Raw genomic sequence first — 19372 nt, 5'->3', positions numbered from 1 at the left:
TGAGGAACTTATTATCATATACTGAATATATGAGCCACCGCACCCGGCCCATTTGGTGATTTTCTTGCTACTCTTTATTTCAATGAGTACCTTACAGCAGTGCTTGAAGTATTTTCAAAGTATTCCACTTAAATGTCATAAAGTAAATGAGGATAAACTTCTCATTAAAATACTTTAGAAATTTTTGCATTTATGTTGCAATAAAAGAAAACTTGCCATACACCTTTGGAAAACAAAAAAAATTGATATGACTGGCTGTAACTTGCTGTAGCTGAATTCAGTATATGTTGTAAAGAGGGTAAGGTAGCATAGGTTAATTGAATACGTTAATCTAAGGGTAAATACAAATTAAAAGTGAGAGGCTTAATTATCTGTTGGAAACAAAAGACTTCCCTTTCCTTTCCCATCACTTTCAAAATGTCTTTCTCTGTCCTCTTAAAATGTATGTAAATCCTTTTAATGGCTAAATAGGACTTATAACTCAGAATATTTTCTCAATGCCTGGAGAGCCATCCCTCTGAAATGTTACTCATTAAAAAAGATAGTGGTCTGTCTCCCAGTTTCCAGCGAGAAAATGGGCTGAACTTTAGCTGTCACCTGACTTCGAATTGCAAAACCTATCCAATGTAGCCATACATAATAAGATTTCTTTCTGCTTTTGCAGCCTCTTCATAAGGTTTCCTGTGATAAGCAACTCTCCCTGGTTTAATGCTTATTCAATAATAAAATTATTTCCTTTTCTTTGGGAGAAGATTTTAAAATTGTATTTCCCCAACATTAGTTAACAAGTATATTTCTCTACTTGAGCTTCTCACTAATCAGAAGCCTTTTTCTGTATCTGATTTCATGAGTTTTCACATAGCAATTAGTGACAAGGATAGCAATGAACGGTAAAAGGTGGCAGAGCATGCCATCCCAAAATATGCCATTTTGGAATAAGAATTATTCTGAGATACAGGCAATTTTAAAAAGAGTAGGTACAAGAAAGGCACTTTGACCGTTCCCTTTTACCCTCTAAAAGCAGGAATTAAAATTCCCATGTGGAAGATGTCCTCCCTGTACCAAAAGGAAAAGAACATTTTCATCAAGGACAGGAAGTTGAAACCAAGAGAATTCTGTCCAAGCAGATCTTAAAATAATTCTTGTCTTCCTTTAGCCTTCCTACATAGTTACATTTCCACAATTTACTCCATTCAACCTACTATAAAAGCATTTAGGTTTTGCTACTTCTTTGGGGTCTATTATTAGAGCTCCCATGTCCCATGCCACATAAAATTTATATTAAATTTATATGCTTTTCTCCTCTTAATCTTATGTCAGTTTAATTATCAGGCCAGCCATAAAAACTCTTAAGAGGACAGAGGTAAAATTTTGCCTCCCCTACAAGGATATTTGAGTTTGTCAGACTCTTCAGTTTCTGAAATTGACGGTAAATTTAGTTCTGAAATAGTAAACATACACGCAGTATAACATTTTAAAAAAATGTTATGCTAATCAGTCTGTTTTCTAACAGGATAACTGACTATCAAGATAAACTTAGTTCAAATAGAGTAACTCTGAGTTCTCACATTCTTTCACATTACAAAACAAATCTGGCAGCAAACTTTGTCAGAGGCGTTTAAACCAGAGAAACTCCATCTTGAATAGGGGCTGGGTAAAATAAGGCTGAGGCCTACTGGGCTGCATTCCCAGAGGCTTAAGGCATTTGTAGTCACAGAATGAGTCACAGAAGAGGTCAGCACAACGTACAGGTCACAAAGACCTTGCTAATAAAAGCATGCGGTAAAGAAGCCAGCCAAAACCTACCAAAATCAAGATGGTGAGGAAATTGACCTCTGGTTATCCTCACTGCTCATTATACACTACTTATAATGCATTAGCATGCTAAAAGACACTCCTACCAGTGCCATGACCATTTACAGATGCCATGGCAACGTCGGAAAGTTACCCTATAGGGTCTAAAAGGGGGAGGAACTCTCAGTTGGGGAATTGCCCACCCCTTTCCCGGAAAACTCATGAAGAATCCACCCCTTGTTTAGCATGTAATCAAGAAATAACTATAAGTATCCTTAGAATAGAACAAAAGAACAATTTTCTTTACTTCTCTAATAAACTTGCTTTCACTGTACTCTGGATTTGCCTTGAATTCTTTCTTGAGAAAGACCCAAGAACTCTCTCTTGGGGTCTGGATTGGGACCCCTTTCCAGTAACAGTTACACTTGCAAAGTACATCCCGTGTCCAACCACTGTACATTTAATTGTGAAATTTATTAAATATTAATTTAAATAAGTTGAAAGACCTTTAAAGACAGAGCAATTCAAAAATGAGTAAAATTATTGGGTTACACAGTATAAAAATCCATCAAAAAGCCAAATATTTTACTATTTGGGGGGCCTCTCAAGTACCTATTTTTGCTAGATATTGTCAGCACTTGTTTCTGTTCCAAAACATCGTATTTATACTAGGATTGGAAGTAGTTATATTTTAAGAACAAGAAACAGAAACAGTAAAAGGTTATGAGATGTCAGTAGACTAAGTGCTAAAGAAATTCCAGATAGGAAGAGGAGGTATCTAGAGAAAAGGAGCTGAAAAGAAATGGGGTAGGTTGACCAAATTTTAGAGCAAGAGTTTTTAACCTGAGGTCGGTACTTATATGTCACAATGCCCCTAAGGAAAAAAATCAGCAATTGGAGGGTGTTGAAGGGGAAGTCCGTGAGTTTGGGTAGTAAAATATCTATTTTTAAAAACTTAACCTTGACTGAACTTGAACATTTCACTTTATTATGAATTTAGGCCACAAATCTCAGTACCTGTTACTTTGTAACCCAAAAGACATTAGATGTTTCATTTCTCATTACAATTGCTGAGTTATCGTGAAACATTTTTACTCCTCTAATTAGTAACAGCAATTAGGCTCACCAAATCATGTAATGTGTTAACTACATTAACAATATAACTATATAGTCTCATTTATCACTATGAAGTTTTAAAAATACTTTGATAACTGTAATTTAACTTTGTTTGGCATTTTATATACTTAAAACATCATTCTGAGATTTTCCATGTTACCAGACAGCCAAAAGTGTCTACAATACACAAGAAAAATGAGTTAACGTCTTTTTCTTAAGATTACATCAGAGTGGGCCGGGCGCGGTGGCTTACGCCGGTAATCCCAGCACTTTCGGAGGCCGAGGCGGGCGGATCACGAGGTCAGGACATCAAGACCATCCTGGCTAACACGGTGAAACCCCGTCTCTACTAAAAATACAAAAAAATTAGCCGGGCATGGTGGCGGACGCCTGTAGCCCCAGCTACTCAGGAGGCTGAGGCAGGAGAATGGCGTGAACCCGGGAGGCGGAGCTTGCAGTGAGCCGAGATAGCGCCACTGCACTCCAGCCTGGGCGACAAAGCGAGACTCCGTCTCAAAAAAAAAAAATAAAAATAAATTACATCAGAGTTCAGTGAACAGAGGGAGGAGGCACAATTGTGCAATCTTGGCATGAGTATTCCTTATTTAGCTACAACACCAAAAGTTATTTGCACTACCGTACCAAATAACCCTCCTCCACAGAAAACTGCCAGTCTTGCTAGGAGGCCTCAGTTTGTGTCAGGAACGCCCAATACCCTGTACTTTTCTAATAGTCATAAACATTTCTAATATTTCTAATACTCATCATTTGTTGAACCATATTATAATCCTCTATATATTTTCCCTCATATCTGTGAGGCAGACGTTTTAACAGTCTGTGTGCTAACACTTTACCTCAGATTTCTTCATGGGTTTTAAGGTTTATTATTAATAACTATCCTGTCAAGTTCTTCTAGGTAAGCAACTTGGGATATTAGGCCTTTCCAAATGAGCCATCTTTCTTGGGCTCCAGATAACGTCATCCCAGTATTTTACTCACTTCATTTTAAAGGAATACTTTGCAACATGCAGTAGGGTGGGTAAGAGAATGCTTCACAGCTATCCATCAGGAAAGATGTGAGTCTCTGACAGAGCCTTTGCAGGGAGGTGGACTATTGTGTCACAAAGTTCTGCAGCCTCGCTCTCGTGCAGCGGCGTCACCGCCGAGCTCTCGCAGGAGCGGGAGCTTGCTGATCAGCAGCTCGGAGTTCTGGTAGCGCCGAACGTCGCGCAGGGCCACTGTGCCGGGCACGTAGCGGCGGGACTTCTTCATGCCGCCCTGGCCCGCGTTGAACAGCTGTCTGCTAAATTCTAGCCCGGGCGATAACTCTTTCGGGCCAAAGTGCTTCAGGAACTCACGAAGCCACTGGTGCTGTGGACACACACTGATTAAGTTTAAAATTAAGTAATGGCCTAACAGATTTGTCCACATCTTAACTTTTAAGCGTGGTAGAATCTGGACCACCTTCCCTCTAGTTTTTCTTTTAAACCTGCGGTGTTCGCTACACTGTTTTCAAAAAGATGGGTAATTTATGACTAGTCTTGTCCATGTCTCACTTCCTTTCACATGGAATAAATGTTAAGTTCTTTTAGAGAAGACGTGGGTGGCCCTGAAAAGAGCCGTTGGTTTGGACTCGATTTTACTTGAGTTGCCACAAACTAGTCCAGATAGTTACTTGCCCTTCGCCTTGTGGTGGCTCTCAGTCTTTTTGGGCAGCAGCACTGCCTGAATGTTGGGCAGGACACCGCCCTGTGCGATGGTGACTTTGCCCAGCAGCTTGTTGAGCTCCTCGTCGTTGCGGATGGCCAGTTGGAGGTGACGCGGGATGATGCGGGTCTTCTTGTTGTCGCGGGCCGCGTTGCCCGCCAGTTCCAGGATCTCGGCGGTCAGGTACTCCAGCACCGCTGCCAGATACACCGGCGCGCCGGCCCCGACCCGCTCGGCATAGTTGCCTTTGCGGAGCAGGCGGTGCACTCGGCCCACGGGGAACTGGAGACCTGCCCTAGAAGAGCGGGTCTTGGCTTTAGCGCGGGCTTTGCCTCCCTGCTTGCCACGTCCAGACATACCGGCCGCAACTAACTACGAGCAACCACAAAGTGAACGTGAAAGGCGGCGCTTTTTATAAACACTATTGGGCGCGAAAAAGAAGACGTGTTGTTGGTTAGGGCTGCAGTTTAATTTCAACCAATGGTAGTGCGTCTTCTGGATTTGCGAATCCTGATTGGGCAGACCTGACCTCTGACGTTACCCTGAATAACTACCAATCAGACACAAGACTTCAACTCTTCACCTTATTTGCATAAGCGATTCTATATAAAAGCGCCTTGTCATACCCTGCTCACGCTGTTTTTCCTTTTCTTTGGCGCTTTGTAGTTACGCAGTGCTATGCCAGAGCCAGCGAAGTCTGCTCCCGCCCCGAAAAAGGGCTCCAAGAAGGCGGTGACTAAGGCGCAGAAGAAAGACGGCAAGAAGCGCAAGCGCAGCCGCAAGGAGAGCTATTCCATCTATGTGTACAAGGTGCTGAAGCAGGTCCACCCTGACACCGGCATTTCGTCCAAGGCCATGGGTATCATGAATTCGTTTGTGAACGACATTTTCGAGCGCATTGCAGGTGAGGCTTCCCGCCTGGCGCATTACAACAAGCGCTCGACCATCACCTCTAGGGAGATCCAGACGGCCGTGCGCCTGCTGCTGCCCGGGGAGTTGGCCAAGCACGCCGTGTCCGAGGGTACCAAGGCCGTCACCAAGTACACCAGCGCTAAGTAAACAGTGAGTTGGTTGCAAACTCTCAACTCTAACGGCTCTTTTAAGAGCCACCCATGTTCTCAAAGAAAGAGCTGGTGCTTGTATTCCTCCTCTGCTGGCCACTGACAAGCCCTTGTAACTCGCTACTGTGTTTTTTAGTCTGAAGTAGAGCAGTTACTTAACTAATCCTTAGTGACTTAGATCTGCCATTCTAATCTTACAGTTAAGTAAGGAGATGGGAGATTTTCTATTATAAGTTCGAAACCAATTAAAATACTCGTCGGTCCCCCATCGGATAGTGATTTGGAACAGTGCCAAGTTGCAGCGGTTGTCAGTTTGAATTTGCCCGGGCACCTCCGCCCTTCCTCTGCATCCTGATTGGTTGTTGTATCCAGGAAGTCCACGGTCGGCTTGGGTGCGCCAAAGGAATCCAAACCCCGCCTTTATTTGGCCTTCCTTACAAACTCAGTAAACTGTCAGTTTCTCATTATTTAGTATTTTATCGCTTTCGGGAAGGAGATTTATTTCTAATTAGTTTTCGTTGGATAGAGCGTTTTTTTTTTTTTTAAAGGGACCCTTTATGGCAACATAATCAGTCTTTTTTTTTTTTTTTTTTTTTGAGAAGACTTCCTCTGTCGCCCAGACTAGAGTGCGGTGGTGCGATCTCAGCTCACTGCAGCCTCCGCCTCCCGGGTTCCAGCGATTCTCCTGCTTCACCCTTCCGTGTAGCTGGGATTACAGGCATGCGCCACCACGCCCGGATAATTTTTGTATTTTTAGTGGAGACGGGGTTTCACCATGTTGGCTAGGCTGGTCTCGAACTGACTTCAGGTGATCCACTAGCTTCAGCCTTAAATTGCTAGGATTACAGGCATGAGCCATCAAGCCCGGCTACAACGGAATTTGCCGTAGTTTTCAGCCTGAGAAAGATCAATGCTTTATTTCTGATTAGAATACTATTTTCCCTTTATGGTATATCTATATAAGCAAAGGCATTAGACGCCTAAACAGGACAATTCGGGGCGTAATGAAGGCAGAAAGCTTGAGGACATTTATCCCAGACTCTTTTCTGAAACAAGTCAATTTCAATTTTAAAACTCCTTTCGTTAGTATTTTAAATACTGTTTTTGACTTTGCCTAGAAGAAGTGAGGAAAAACAAGTTCCCCCTTATTCAGGTTGTCACAAATGAGAACCAGTCACCCAACAAACGATGTTGCTCTAGGTTGTAACTTCAGTCATGTGTCTCTTAGGTAAAAATCCAAGGTCTATAAAGCATTTGGAAGCTCCCACTATGACTGGGTTTTGGTTTCAAAGGTAGTAATTGTATATAATCTTGAGTTACTATCTGGTTTATTTAAAATGGATCTAAATTTAGCACAGTAATAACATCTAAAACAATTAGTATTTTTGTTAAATCCACTATCAAATACACACGTTTCCCTTGTTGACTCAAGTCCTACCTGTTTTTTTCAAAGCCCAGTTAAATATTGCCTGCTTTATGAAATTTCTATTTTTTTAGCTTTTTCTTGGACACTTGTCCAGCCTTTGAAAACTGTCTCTGTAGAGTTTCTAAAATATGTATCTCTCTTAATTGCTATCTGGTTTGTTGTATATATTTCTATGTAGAAAATATACACTCAAGTTCTTTTCCTTCACCATAATCATCCCGTACTAAGGATAACTGAACTGTTATTAATTCTGTGAATAAACAGAACTTAAATTACTTTTATGACACTATTGTTATGTTACATGGGCCACTGACCCTCTCTATTAATCCAAATAGTCAGATGATAATTTCCAAGCTAAATAACTTGCTTCTTTGTCTTACAGGATATAGAAATCAGAATAAAAAGCAGGGTTTGTAAGAAAAGGAGGATTGTGACTGACTCATGGGTATATTGTCCAGCCACAGGTGAAAATTTGTAAAGGCTAGGTTTTCGAAAACTATACAAAGTTAAGTTGAAAAGAACCCAGCTAATTCTCCTGTTATTCAGAAGACTAAACTGCCTAAGGGGTAATGAAACAAATGATCACCTTATGGGTTATTTTCATCTTGCTGGTGTCCCCTTAATAAGGACAAAGAGTTAATACTTTGCTTGAAAAACTGAATGGGACTGGGCGGGGTGGCTCACGCCTGTAATCCCAGAACTTTGGGAGGCCAAGGCTGGTAGATCACTTGAGGTCAGGAGATGGAGAGCAGCCCCTGCCCCTGGGGGATGGTGAAATCCCGTCCCTACTAAAAATACAAAAATTAGCCCGATGTGCTGGTGGGACCCTGTAATCCCAGCTACTCTGGAGGCTGAGGCAGGAGAATCACTTGACCCCAGGAGGCACAGGTTGCAGTGAGCCGAGATCGTGTCAGTGCACTCCAGCCTGGGCAACAGAGGGGACTCCGTCTCAAAAAAAAAGAAAAAAAAAAGAAAAACTGAATGCTGCAAGTTCAACCCATTACTAACCAGTTCCTGAAGAATTGGCTTTTTTCCCTTTTTTTTCCTCTGGCTTTTTCCTTCATTTTAAAAAGGGGGATGTAATAGTGCCTCTTGAGCAAATAGTTTTGGTATACTTAGAACAATGTCCTGTACATAGTAAGCATTCAATATATGTTGGCTAATACTACTGATGCCGGTTGTAACAGTAGTATTAGAAGCCGTAATTCAAGTATGTCCATAAATGGCAATAGGGAAAAGAATTGCTGCCACTCAGCACAATTTGGAGTATTGAATGTCATTGTTTACTTTTTCTAGAAGGAGAGTGACCTAAGACACTGATCTAAACTGAATGTACATGGCTAATGGTTTGGATAGACAGATTTTTTTAAGTGGGCAAAAGTGGAGGTTGTGTTGACTGGAAGCTTTGGGGAACAGTGATATGGATGAATTTCCCAGAATGGTCCCAGAGTATGAGAATAATATCCCACGTGAATGCTAACCTAAATTCCCACTCTTCAGAGGAGGCTGTCAACAATCAGGTACACATCAACCATATGGCTGTCATGTAGTCTCTTTTCCTATCACCCCACTTATTGCCCAAGTGATTTACTTGTAAACAATGTGACCAGGGTAGTAGGCAATGGTAGAGGTGATACTTGAGCTCTGTAGTATAGACTTAGCTCACCAAGGCTGACCTCTGGATACTGCTGCTGCTAAGTGTGCCATATGTCAGGGGAAGTATTCTTATATTCTTGCAAGTATTTTGTCGTGGATGAGGCAGAGATTTGTCTTCACTGAGATAAACACTCTAGATTTTGATATGCTTCACTTTCTTACATGCTATTGCTAGCAGGACCATCTGTGAACTTACTGAACGCTTTATACCTCATATCTCAACATTTTTTGGACCCATTTCTATACATTATACAGAAAGGGTAAGGTAATGCATGGATGACCATGAGACTCGGTAGTCCTAATGTGTACCACATTCCTTATAAGCAGAAGTCTGAATTTTTGGAAGACTCAGTTAAAGTGGCATGTAGTCATTTAGCACCCTCTTGAAGTACTGTTCAATTTTGGATGTTGTAGATGAGCTGAATAGTGACTAAGAAAAAGCATAATTTCTTCTGTAGACAAAATGCATTCGTTAAAGAAAGGAAAGGTAGGAATGGAGTGGTACCTCTCATATTACACTTAATAATAGCCAACTCAAAAAAGTTATGCTTTTCATGTTTCCAACTCAGGGCTCCCTGCTGTTTTTTTTGTTTTAGAAAAGGAGGAGTACATACTCCCACCAGTAGTCACGGAGATGCCTCTGTTTATTGATTTACCAAAAATGATTTATTTTTATATGAAGTTTAAAGCAGTTTAAATTACATTCATTTGCTGGCTTAGAGAACTGTGGGAAGTCTTGACTTAATGGGTGTTGGGCTTTTGGACTCCTCTGTTTGTCAGTTTTCTTTTTGTTTCTGTTTCCCCCCCTTCCCCCACCCCTCCCCTCTCTTTTTAGGGGCATAGGCAAGGAGCTGTGACAGATAATTTGAGTGTTTTTAAAAATAGTCTCAAAAAATACACCTTTGACTGGGTGCAGTGGCTCACGCATGTAATCCCAGCACTTTGGGAGGCTGAGGCAGGCACATCACGTAAGGTCAGGAGTTAGAGATCAGCCTGGCCAACATGGTGAAACCTGGTCTTTACTAAAAATACAAAAATAAGCCAGTCGTGATGGTGCGTGCCTGTAGTCCCAGCTACTTGGGAGCCTGAGGCAGGAGAATCGCTTGAACTCGCAAGGCAGAGGTTGCAAGGAGCTGAAATCGTGCTACTGCACTCCAGCCTGGGCAACAGAGCGAGACTCTGTCTCAAAAAAAAAAAAAAAGAAAGAAAACAAAACATTTTTTCCCCAACACTTTTCAAAGAATGGTTTAAAAGCAATGACAATCCATGATCAGTGAGAATTCCCACCCAGATTATGGTCTCTCAATTCCTTTTTCAAAGGGCAGTCAGGCTACTTGGAGACTTGGGTAAATTTACGGATTTTAATACATTTCAAGAGGAACAGCAATCAAATGCCATATTTGGATCTAGTGGGATCTCATTCAGACAAAATCAATATAAAAATATTTGAGACAATTCAGGATTTTCTTTAAGGGCTAGGTATTGGATAATGTTACACATCATTTTTAAAATTTTCTTAGGTGTAAAATCTTAGCGTTTTTTCTTTATATCCATATCTGTTAGGATATTTGTGAAAATATTCATGATTAAAATCACGTATTTGGGATTTCATGTTTCAGATATTTTTTAGACTCCCTCATCTGTCAGCGTGGGTGCGGATAATGAAACAAAATGGGCAAGATGTTGGTAATTGTTGAAGCCTGTGCGACGAGACTTGGGAAGTGCAGGATTCTCTATATTTTTGTGTCTGCTTCAGGATGTCCATGAGCACTCCCTTTCCCCTCCAAAAAAAAAGTTAAAAAAAAAAAAAAAAGCTGGCCAAATCAGTGAACATATTTCTTTTTTGGTCAACAAAGGGCTACCCTGAGAGGAATCTACATGCAGAGAAGTTCAGGCGACTGAACTAACGGAACGTCATGAAGCGCTGCGGGCTGGAGAGCTGCTGTTGGAACAGGGAGGAGTTCTCCGGGCCGCACCCTGCCTCCATCCCGCAGGCGAGTTGAGAAGCGCTATCGCCATCTTGTGGCGATAATGGATGGGATAATGTAGCTAAAACTGTTTAGTTTTATGAGTTGAGAAGGGCTGTCGCCATCTTATGGCAATAACGGATAGGCTAATGTAGCCAAAACTTTGTTTCGTTTTATGATTTCGATTAGGCATTTCATTGCTACGGTTTAATAATTGAATATACAAAAAATACTATAAACCATCACATCCCCAACAGCCCCCAGCCTCCCAGTTCCCCCATCTACTTGGCAAAGATTCTCTTTTTGACCAAACTCTAGGCGGCTTCTTCTGAGCCCTCTTCTGGACTAGGTGGCCACCTTGGCCTATAAAGACCTGAACAAACCCGAACATAGTTACTAATAGCCCCGGTCTTCTCAAGTGCCTGCCTGAGAAAACTCAATTGATGCCGCCAAAGGAATTTACTGTTTGTTTCAGTCAACGTCTGAAGATAGGGCCCTCGTCTCCCAGGCTGTGTGGTAGTAGTGGAGCCTGATTTTGATATGTGCCAGTTATGAAACCCAGATGGTTCCCCACTGTCAGTGGTTACTAAATAAAATCTGTTTTCGTCATTTAAAGTAAGGCCTGGTGTTTTATCTTTGATATACTACAATTAACCACTTTTATTCATTTCCTGTGTACCTGTCTGGAATATCTTTATACAAACACAAATAAACAAATGTGTCCCCTTTCATTCACATTTGCCCTCTTTCATTCAAATGACTGATGGTCACATGTTCTTCACAGGTTCTGTGTCTTGCTTTTCTCATTAACTGTCTTTCTTATTGCAGGTGGAGTGGCTGAAACTTCTCAGCAGGTGCATCTACACTAGTGACCTGAGGAGAGAAACCCTAACCCCACAATGGCTGCATCTTCTCTGAAGACGAGACTGATGCTCATCTTTGAAATGAAGGGCAGTGTGTGCATTTCTCCATGAAGGTATCCAGAAACAGCCATGCCAGAGCTGCTGTGGGGTGGCTGAACTGCTATTCCTTTTCTAGGGTGGGATCCCCACTCTTTGTAAGGAAGGATATTGGGGTCCTGACACTGGGAACTCATCTTGTCAGTGAGGCCTTCTTTAACTGCTGTCTTGTAATTGAGCCACCCCATCTGTGTTTCCTGTTCCAATTTAGGACTTTTTTTTTTTTTGGTCATAATATAAAGATCTGAAATGCTATGTTTTCGTTATTCATTGGCTTATTATCTTTACTATGCCATCCTCCACACTAAAAGTTTTTTGGAGCTGGATTTGGGAGTTGTGGGGTAGGTTATATTTTGATCACTTGTATTTCCCAGCTTCTAGAACAGTGCCCAGCAAAGTATTTCTCTGAATAAATGAATAAAGTAATATTCCTCTGCTCTGCTGTTGCCAACTGGAATATCCTGAGGGAACTTTCTTTACTTTCCTCAGGGGATGATCCAGAAGATGAAAAACAAATTGTCATTCCACATAGTCCTCTTCTGAGTGTTTTTCAGTTTTGTTAAAACTCAGATTTTTTCTTTTTACCTGAATTTTTTTTGTTAATGATTATTAGCATATACAGTATTTTCTTTTATGTACCAAAAAAAGGCAATTGATACAGTGCATGACTTGAAAATATACCTGCCTTCTCTGAGGCTCAAACTCAGGACTGTATTATTTGGAAAGCCTTGTTGGGTTGTGGCTCCCAAGAAATCATACCTAATTTCCCTTCTTTGAGAGCACTGATTTCTGAGTTTCCATTTCTCCTAGAAGAGAAACATTGGCTTGTAAGAATTTATGTATCATCAAGGCTTCCTTTTCCATCCTGTACTTAGAAGGACCCAAGACTTGAGGGCTGCGCTGTCAACACTATTCCTTGCTCACCCTCTCTTTTGTTCTAATTATTTATGTCTTCCCGCCTTCAGAAATATCAGTTGCTCTTTCACCAGCCATTGTTTCCTCTCTGGCCCTAGTGCAGAGTAGGTGACGTAGTACAGCTGAAAGGATGAATGCTGGCAAACTTGCCTCTAGCCTAGATTTCTCCTTATTTTAAATCTGCACTTGCAACCACATGGCCTGAGACACTCCTTGAAAATATCACCAAAAGGACCTTATTATAAAAAGTCACCGCCATCTATTCAGGGCTATGTATTAGGGGACAATAAAGTGTGAGTCATGGCCAGGCGCAGTGGCTAATGCCTCTAATCCCAGCACTTTGGGAGGCCGAGGTGGGTGGATCACGAGGTCAGGAGATTGAGACCATCCTGGCTAACACGGTGAAACCCCATCTCTACTAAAAATACAAAAAATTAGCCGGGCGTGGTGGCGGGAGCCTGTAGTCCCAGCTACTTGGGAGGCTGAGGCAGAAGAATGGCGTGAACCCAGGAAGTGGAGCTTGCACTGAGCCGAGATCACACCACTGCACTCCAGCCTGGGAGACATAGCAAGACTTTGTCTCAGAAAAAAAAAATTGAGTCATTTACATTGTTTTATTTTATCCAACTTAATATTTTTCACAAACAGGTATCATTATCCTCATTTTAGAGATGAAGCTGAGACTCAGAGTAGAAAACTTCCTTAAGTCACAAGATTGATAAGTGGCAAAGCCAGTACTAGAAAGCAGAATAGTTTTGATTCTGAAATGTGCTCCTTCTCACGTATCAGCTCCTGTTCCCTCCACATTCCTTGTCCGCGTGTACCCAGTGGTACACTTGACACATACTTACAAATTTGGGCATTCTCACCCATTAGATACACATCTCCACCTCCAATGACTTACCAACTCTTGTAGATTATTCCCGCACATTTGCTTTCTTTTCATTCATTCCTTCATGCATTCGTGGCACATAGCATTATGGAGGAAATCCTGTGTCTCATATTCACTACTGACTTCAGAGGCTGAAGGAACATGGCCTAGCATCTGGGGCCCTTCCCTGTTTGAAAAGTTTCTGGTTTCTCCACTTCTAGGCTCGCCATCTTCCAACCTTCCTGACAGATAAGAAATACACTTCAAAGCTTAGTCTGAGAAAGCCACTTCTCTACTCAAAGTTTTTCAAAAGAGCTTGTATCCTTTTAGTCTGGGTTTTAAACCATTACTTGTTTCTATATACATTTTTCCAGATAAGTTTTTAAAAATTATTTCTACCGGACCAGGCACGGTGGCTCATGCCTGTAATCCCAGCACTTTGGGAGGCCAAGGCAGGCGGATCACGAGGTCAGGAGAGAGACCAGCCTGGCCAACACAGTGAAACCCCGTCTCTACTAAAAATACAAAAATTAGCAGGGCGTGGTGGCGGGCACCTGTAATCCCAGCTACTCGGAGGCTGAGGCAGGAGAATCGCTTGAACCTGGGAGGCGGAGGTTGCAGTGAACCAAGATTGTGCCATTGCACTCCAGCCTGGGTGACAGAGCTAGATGTCATCTCAAGAAAAAAAAAGAAAAAAAAATTATTTCTACCTAGAATGTATGTTTCATGCCCAACTAAAGAGGTTCTTCTCTTTTCCTCATACAGAATATCCTATTTCCATGCCTGGAATCCCCTACTCCCTATTCTGTCTTCAGTTTCATCTTCTAATGCCCATTCTTGATCCCTTTGATCTATTGCTTTTTTCTAAACTCTCACAGTTCTTTAAGCCTGTTTTGCATTTTTGCTCTTTCACCATGTGCTTTATGTGGCTTCTTTTCTGAACATTTCCATCTCAAGAATAGTAAGTATCACATTGTAACCTCACACACTGTTGACACGAGTAACTTCAGTCTGTTGATTTATTCTGAAAACAGTGGAAATAACTGGTTTTCCTGTCTTTTCTTTCCTTCTTTTCTTTTCTTTCTCACTCTGTCACCTAGGCTGGAGTGCAGTGGTGCAATCTTGACTCACCACAACCTCCGCCTCCCTGATTCAAGCAATTCTGCCTCAGCCTCCTGAGAGCTGGGACTATAGGCGAGCACCACCACACCCCACTAATTTTTGTATTTTTAGTAGAGATAGGGTTTCACCATGTTGGCCAGGCTTGGTCTCAAACTCCTGACCTCAAGTGATCCACCTGCCTTGGTGTCCCAAAGTGCTGGAATTACAGGTGTGAGCCACTGCGCCTGGCCAGAGCTGGTTCTTTTTCTTTAGAGCGACTTTTTATAGCTGTCAAGGTAGAAAACAGAGAATTTCTTTATAACTTGCAATTTCTACAGTTGGCAGCCTCCTCTGCTCAGGCCTTGTCAATGTCTGGTTTTCCCACCCTCCCAGAAATGGGGTCTCGATCTATCACCCAGGCTGGAGTGCAGTGGCGTGATCATGGTTCACTGCAGCCTCAAACTCCTGGGCTCAAGTCATCCTCCTACCTCAGCCTTCCAAGTAGCTAGAACTACAGGTGTGTGCTATTACAATGACTAATTTATTTTCTTAGAGACGAGGTCTCGCTATGTTTCCTAGGCTAATCTCAAATTCCTGGCCTGAAGTGGTCCTCCTGCTTGGGCCTCCTGAGTCGCTGGGATTACAATAATGTCTAGTATGAAGGAAGTTTGTCTTGATATGTTTCCTGCTCAAAACAAAATGCAACTTGTCATTTTCAAACTCTAAAATTCTTCTGGTGTGTTTTAAAATGTCTATACTGTAATAGCAAATAAATTAACTTTTATGACAGGGAATTGTTGCTTTGTCATTCAACTTACTTGTCTGGTAAGCAAAATGCCTTGGGTTCAAGTCCTCACAGAATTTTGTTTTTGCATTGTGTAGCCTTCCCTGATACTCATTTCTTTCCACAAAACTGTCACCCCTAGATAAAGCCTCATTTGCTTCATCTTGTAGGTTTCACACCTAACCCATAAGCATTTGGATAGTTGGGAGAAGCTATAATGGTATATCATTTGTTTTATAATAGTATGTGAGATTGATAATGGGACAAGTCAATAGCTTCCACATTGTGTTTAGGCTTTCCAGCAAAATTGGATTTAAATATCATATTTAAATATTTATATTTATAAACTTAAAAAATCTATTTTATGTAAACAAGTTATATTGGAGTTTATCAAACTAATATACATATATATTTTCTTTTTGAGACAGGGTCTGGCTCTGTTGCTCAGGCTGGAGTGCAATGACGCATTCTTGGCTCACTGAAATCTCTGCCTCCCAGGCTCAAGTGATCCTCCCACCTCAGCCTCCCAAGTACCTGGGACTATACCTGGCCAATTTTTTTTTCTTTTTTTTTTTTTGGTAAAGACAGGGTTTTTCCATGTTGTTGAGGCTGGTTTCGAACTCAAACTCAGGTGATCTGCCCATCTCAGCCTCCCAAATGCTGGGGATATAGACGTGAGCCACCATGCCAGGCACAAGCTCATATATTTTAATTTACTTTTAAATTAATCATGTTGCAAAGTCAATACTTTAAAGTTTATAGATTTGAATTCTAAAACTTCTTTGTTTTATTGAGATTTATACATACATGGTAAAATATTTGGTTAACTCACCATGTTCTGTAAATGATGATGTCATTAGGACTAAAGTGTTCATCTGTACTTTTAAGAATTAAAAGAAGACATTGTTTTAGAAGACAATTTCAGGAAATGTTAATAATTTAAAATGTAATGGCCTTGGTTACTTTTCAGTTGCTTTTAGCTTATCTTTTTCCCTATGATGAATATAAGTTTTATGAATATTTTTGTGTATGTTTTTTGGTGTACATATGTGCTCATTTCTTTTGTTGAGACGGATTCTCAGTTTGTCATCCAGGCTGGAGTGCAGTGGCACAATCTCGGCTCACTGCAACCTCCGCCTCACAGGTTCAAGTGATTCTCCTGCCTCAGCCTCCCGAGTGGCTGGGACTACAGGTGGGTGCCACCATGCCCGGTTAATTTTTTGTATTTTTAGTAGAGATAGGGTTTCACTATGTTAGCCAGGATTGTCTTGATCTCCTGACCTTGTGATCCACCCACCTCGGCCTCCCAGAGTGCTGGGATTACAGGCATAAGCTACTGCGCCCAGCCTGTGCTCATTTCGAGCATATAATAGGAATGGAATTAACAGTTTTTAAGGTAACCATATATTTAGGTTTAGTAAACACTGACAAATATTTTTCTAAAATGTATAAACCAATTCAAACTCCTATAATATAAGATGATTTTAATTACTTCAAATTTTTGCCTTTATCTTGTTAGGCTTTAAGTTTTGCCTTTCTGAATAGGGTGTGTTAGTGATATCTCACTGTTGCTTTCATTTTCAGTTTCCTGATGTGTCATAATATTGTGTACCTATTCATATGCTTCATATACATTGAATGTCATTTAGTGGAAGAGAATGTTCATGTCTTTGCCCATTTTTAAATTATTTGTACTTATCGATTTGTAACAATTTTTTCCATATGGACTTTTCCATATGGACATATCATTGACCTAACTAACATAATTTGTTGAAAAGACAACCCTTGCACTGCAGTGTTACCTTTCTCATGAATCAGGTGACTACACACATGTTTCTGGCTCAATAGCAATCATTCTCATTACCATAGTTTAAGATAGGGGTTGGCAACTTATAGTGTAAGTTCTCCACCTGTGTTCTTCTTTATAATTGGCTTTTCATTTTCATAGAAGTGTTAGAATCAGGAAGAAATACTTCCTAACTCAGAGGTCAACAAACTATGGCCCACAGACCAAATATGACCCACCACCTGATTTTCAAAAAAAGTGTTATTGGAACTCAACCACATTCACTTATTTGTGTATTATCTATGTCTACTTTCCCACCAGAACAGCAAAGTTGAGTTGTTGTGACAGAGACCTTATTGTCTGTATAGCCTAAAATATTTACTGTCTGGCTTCTTAAAATATTGGTTAACTTAATTCGTTCCATAGGGCAACATCATCTTGATACTAGAACTGGACAAATATATTATAAACAAAGAAACTTATTGACCAATATCCTTCATGAACAGAGATACAAAGGTTCTAAACAAAATTTTAGAAAATTCAAATTCAGTAATACGTAAAAAGAATAATACATCATGATCAAGTATTCCTGGCTTTTCCAAAAAATGTAGAGTTGGTTAAACATTAGAAAAATCAATCAACATAATATACCATATTAACAAACTAAGAAATCTCAACAGAGGAATGTTACAAGAAAAACGTGGGACTGTAACATTTCTCCCAAACTCAGAAGGAACCAAGAGATCAAAGTATGACTTGGACAAGTTCAGCTTGATAAGTAGATGAGTTTATTAGGACTTATATACGGGGCATTCCTGGACGGCAGCAAGACAGCTCTAGAGAGCTGTGTTGCCACCATCTCTAAGCTGCTTTTAAGCTAATGTTCTGGTCTTTGCCTACTGTGTTTAGGCAAGGAGACTGTTTTCCTTGATCAGATACTCTCTGGGATGTTTGGGTTCTCAGGGATACCTGCTCCTCAGCTGGGTACCATGGCCTTGGCTTATCACCCAGCCTTCAGGGTTCAAGTAGCAGATATCACCCTTAAGCAAGCTGATGGAGGACTGTCACACTATAAGGCAGAAAAAGCATTTGACATAATTCAACATTCATTACTGATGAAAACTCTCAGTAAACTAGAAATAGAGGAGAACTTCCTCATGTGATAAAGTGTATTTACAAAAAATCTACAACTAAGATTATACTTAAAGACTGAATGTTTTCCCCTTAAGGTCGTAAACAAGATAGTCATGTTTGCTTTCACCACTTCTATTCAATGTTGTATTGGAAATTCTAGCTAGTGAAATTAGGGGAAAAAAGAAAGAGGAAAGAAAAGAAGGAGCAATGGAAGGAAAGAAGAATCATCTAAATTGTGAAGATAGCACTTATCATTATTCTCAAATGACATGGCCATCTCATGTAGAAAATCAGAATGTACAAAAAGCTACTAGAGTTAATGCTTGAGTTCAGAAAGGCTGTAGGATGCAAGATCAATATTAAAAACTGCATTTGTATATACTAGTAACAATCAGAAATAAAATGTTTAAAAAGTTATAATAAAACTAAAATATGAAATACTTAGGGATAAGTTTGAGAAAAGATGTGAAATATCTATACACTGAAAACTACAAAATATTTCTGAGAGAAATTGAAGAAGACTTTAATACTTGGAGAGATAAAACTTGCTTATAGGCCAGAAAACTCAGTATTGTTAAGATAACAATTATTCTCAAACGAATACACAAATTCAACACTAACCCAGTCAAAACCCAGGAGGTTTCTTTGCAGAAATTGGCAATCTGATTCCAAAATTAATATGGAAATGAAAAGGATCTACAGTTGCCAAAACAACTCTGAAAAAGAAGAACAAACCTGGATGGCTATCAACTACCTCATTTCACAGAATTATTATAAAGCTTCAGAAAGCCACACAGCATGGTATGGTTGTAAGATAGGCAAGTAGGTCAATGGAACACAATAGAGAATCCAGAAACAAACCAACATGTATATAAACAACTGATGTTTGAAAGAGGCCCAAAGGCATCCTGGTGGAAAAAGGATAGTCTTTTCAAAAAGTAGTGTTAGAAAAATTGAATATCCACATGCAAAATATATATATATAATACGTAATATATCTATATATATGAACTTGTCTCTATACCTTGCAAAAATTAAAACAGTTCATACATTTAAACATAAAACCTAAAACTACAAGACCTCTACAAGAAAATG

At 40.4% G+C, this 19372-nt stretch overlaps 2 protein-coding genes across 2 annotated transcripts; one reads left to right on the top strand and one right to left on the bottom strand.

Moving 5' to 3' along the window:
- Positions 1–4023: 4023 nt before the first annotated feature.
- H2AC11 (H2A clustered histone 11) lies at positions 4024–5027 on the bottom strand. Its single transcript, XM_004043440.4, has one exon. It carries the CDS (start codon positions 4972–4974, stop codon positions 4582–4584), a length of 393 nt encoding a protein of 130 aa, XP_004043488.1. The 5' UTR covers positions 4975–5027; the 3' UTR covers positions 4024–4581.
- Positions 5028–5237: 210 nt separating this feature from the next.
- On the top strand, positions 5238–5775 carry H2BC11 (H2B clustered histone 11). The gene has a single exon (XM_063707414.1). It carries the CDS (start codon positions 5296–5298, stop codon positions 5674–5676), a length of 381 nt encoding a protein of 126 aa, XP_063563484.1. The 5' UTR covers positions 5238–5295; the 3' UTR covers positions 5677–5775.
- The last annotated feature ends 13597 nt before the right edge of the window (positions 5776–19372 follow it).

This window comes from Gorilla gorilla, chromosome 5, assembly GCF_029281585.2.
Source record: "Gorilla gorilla gorilla isolate KB3781 chromosome 5, NHGRI_mGorGor1-v2.1_pri, whole genome shotgun sequence".
NCBI classification, from domain to species: Eukaryota; Metazoa; Chordata; class Mammalia; order Primates; family Hominidae; genus Gorilla; species Gorilla gorilla.
The sequence above is the reverse complement of the archived record's forward strand: the minus strand, read 5'-3'. Positions and strand labels throughout refer to the sequence as shown.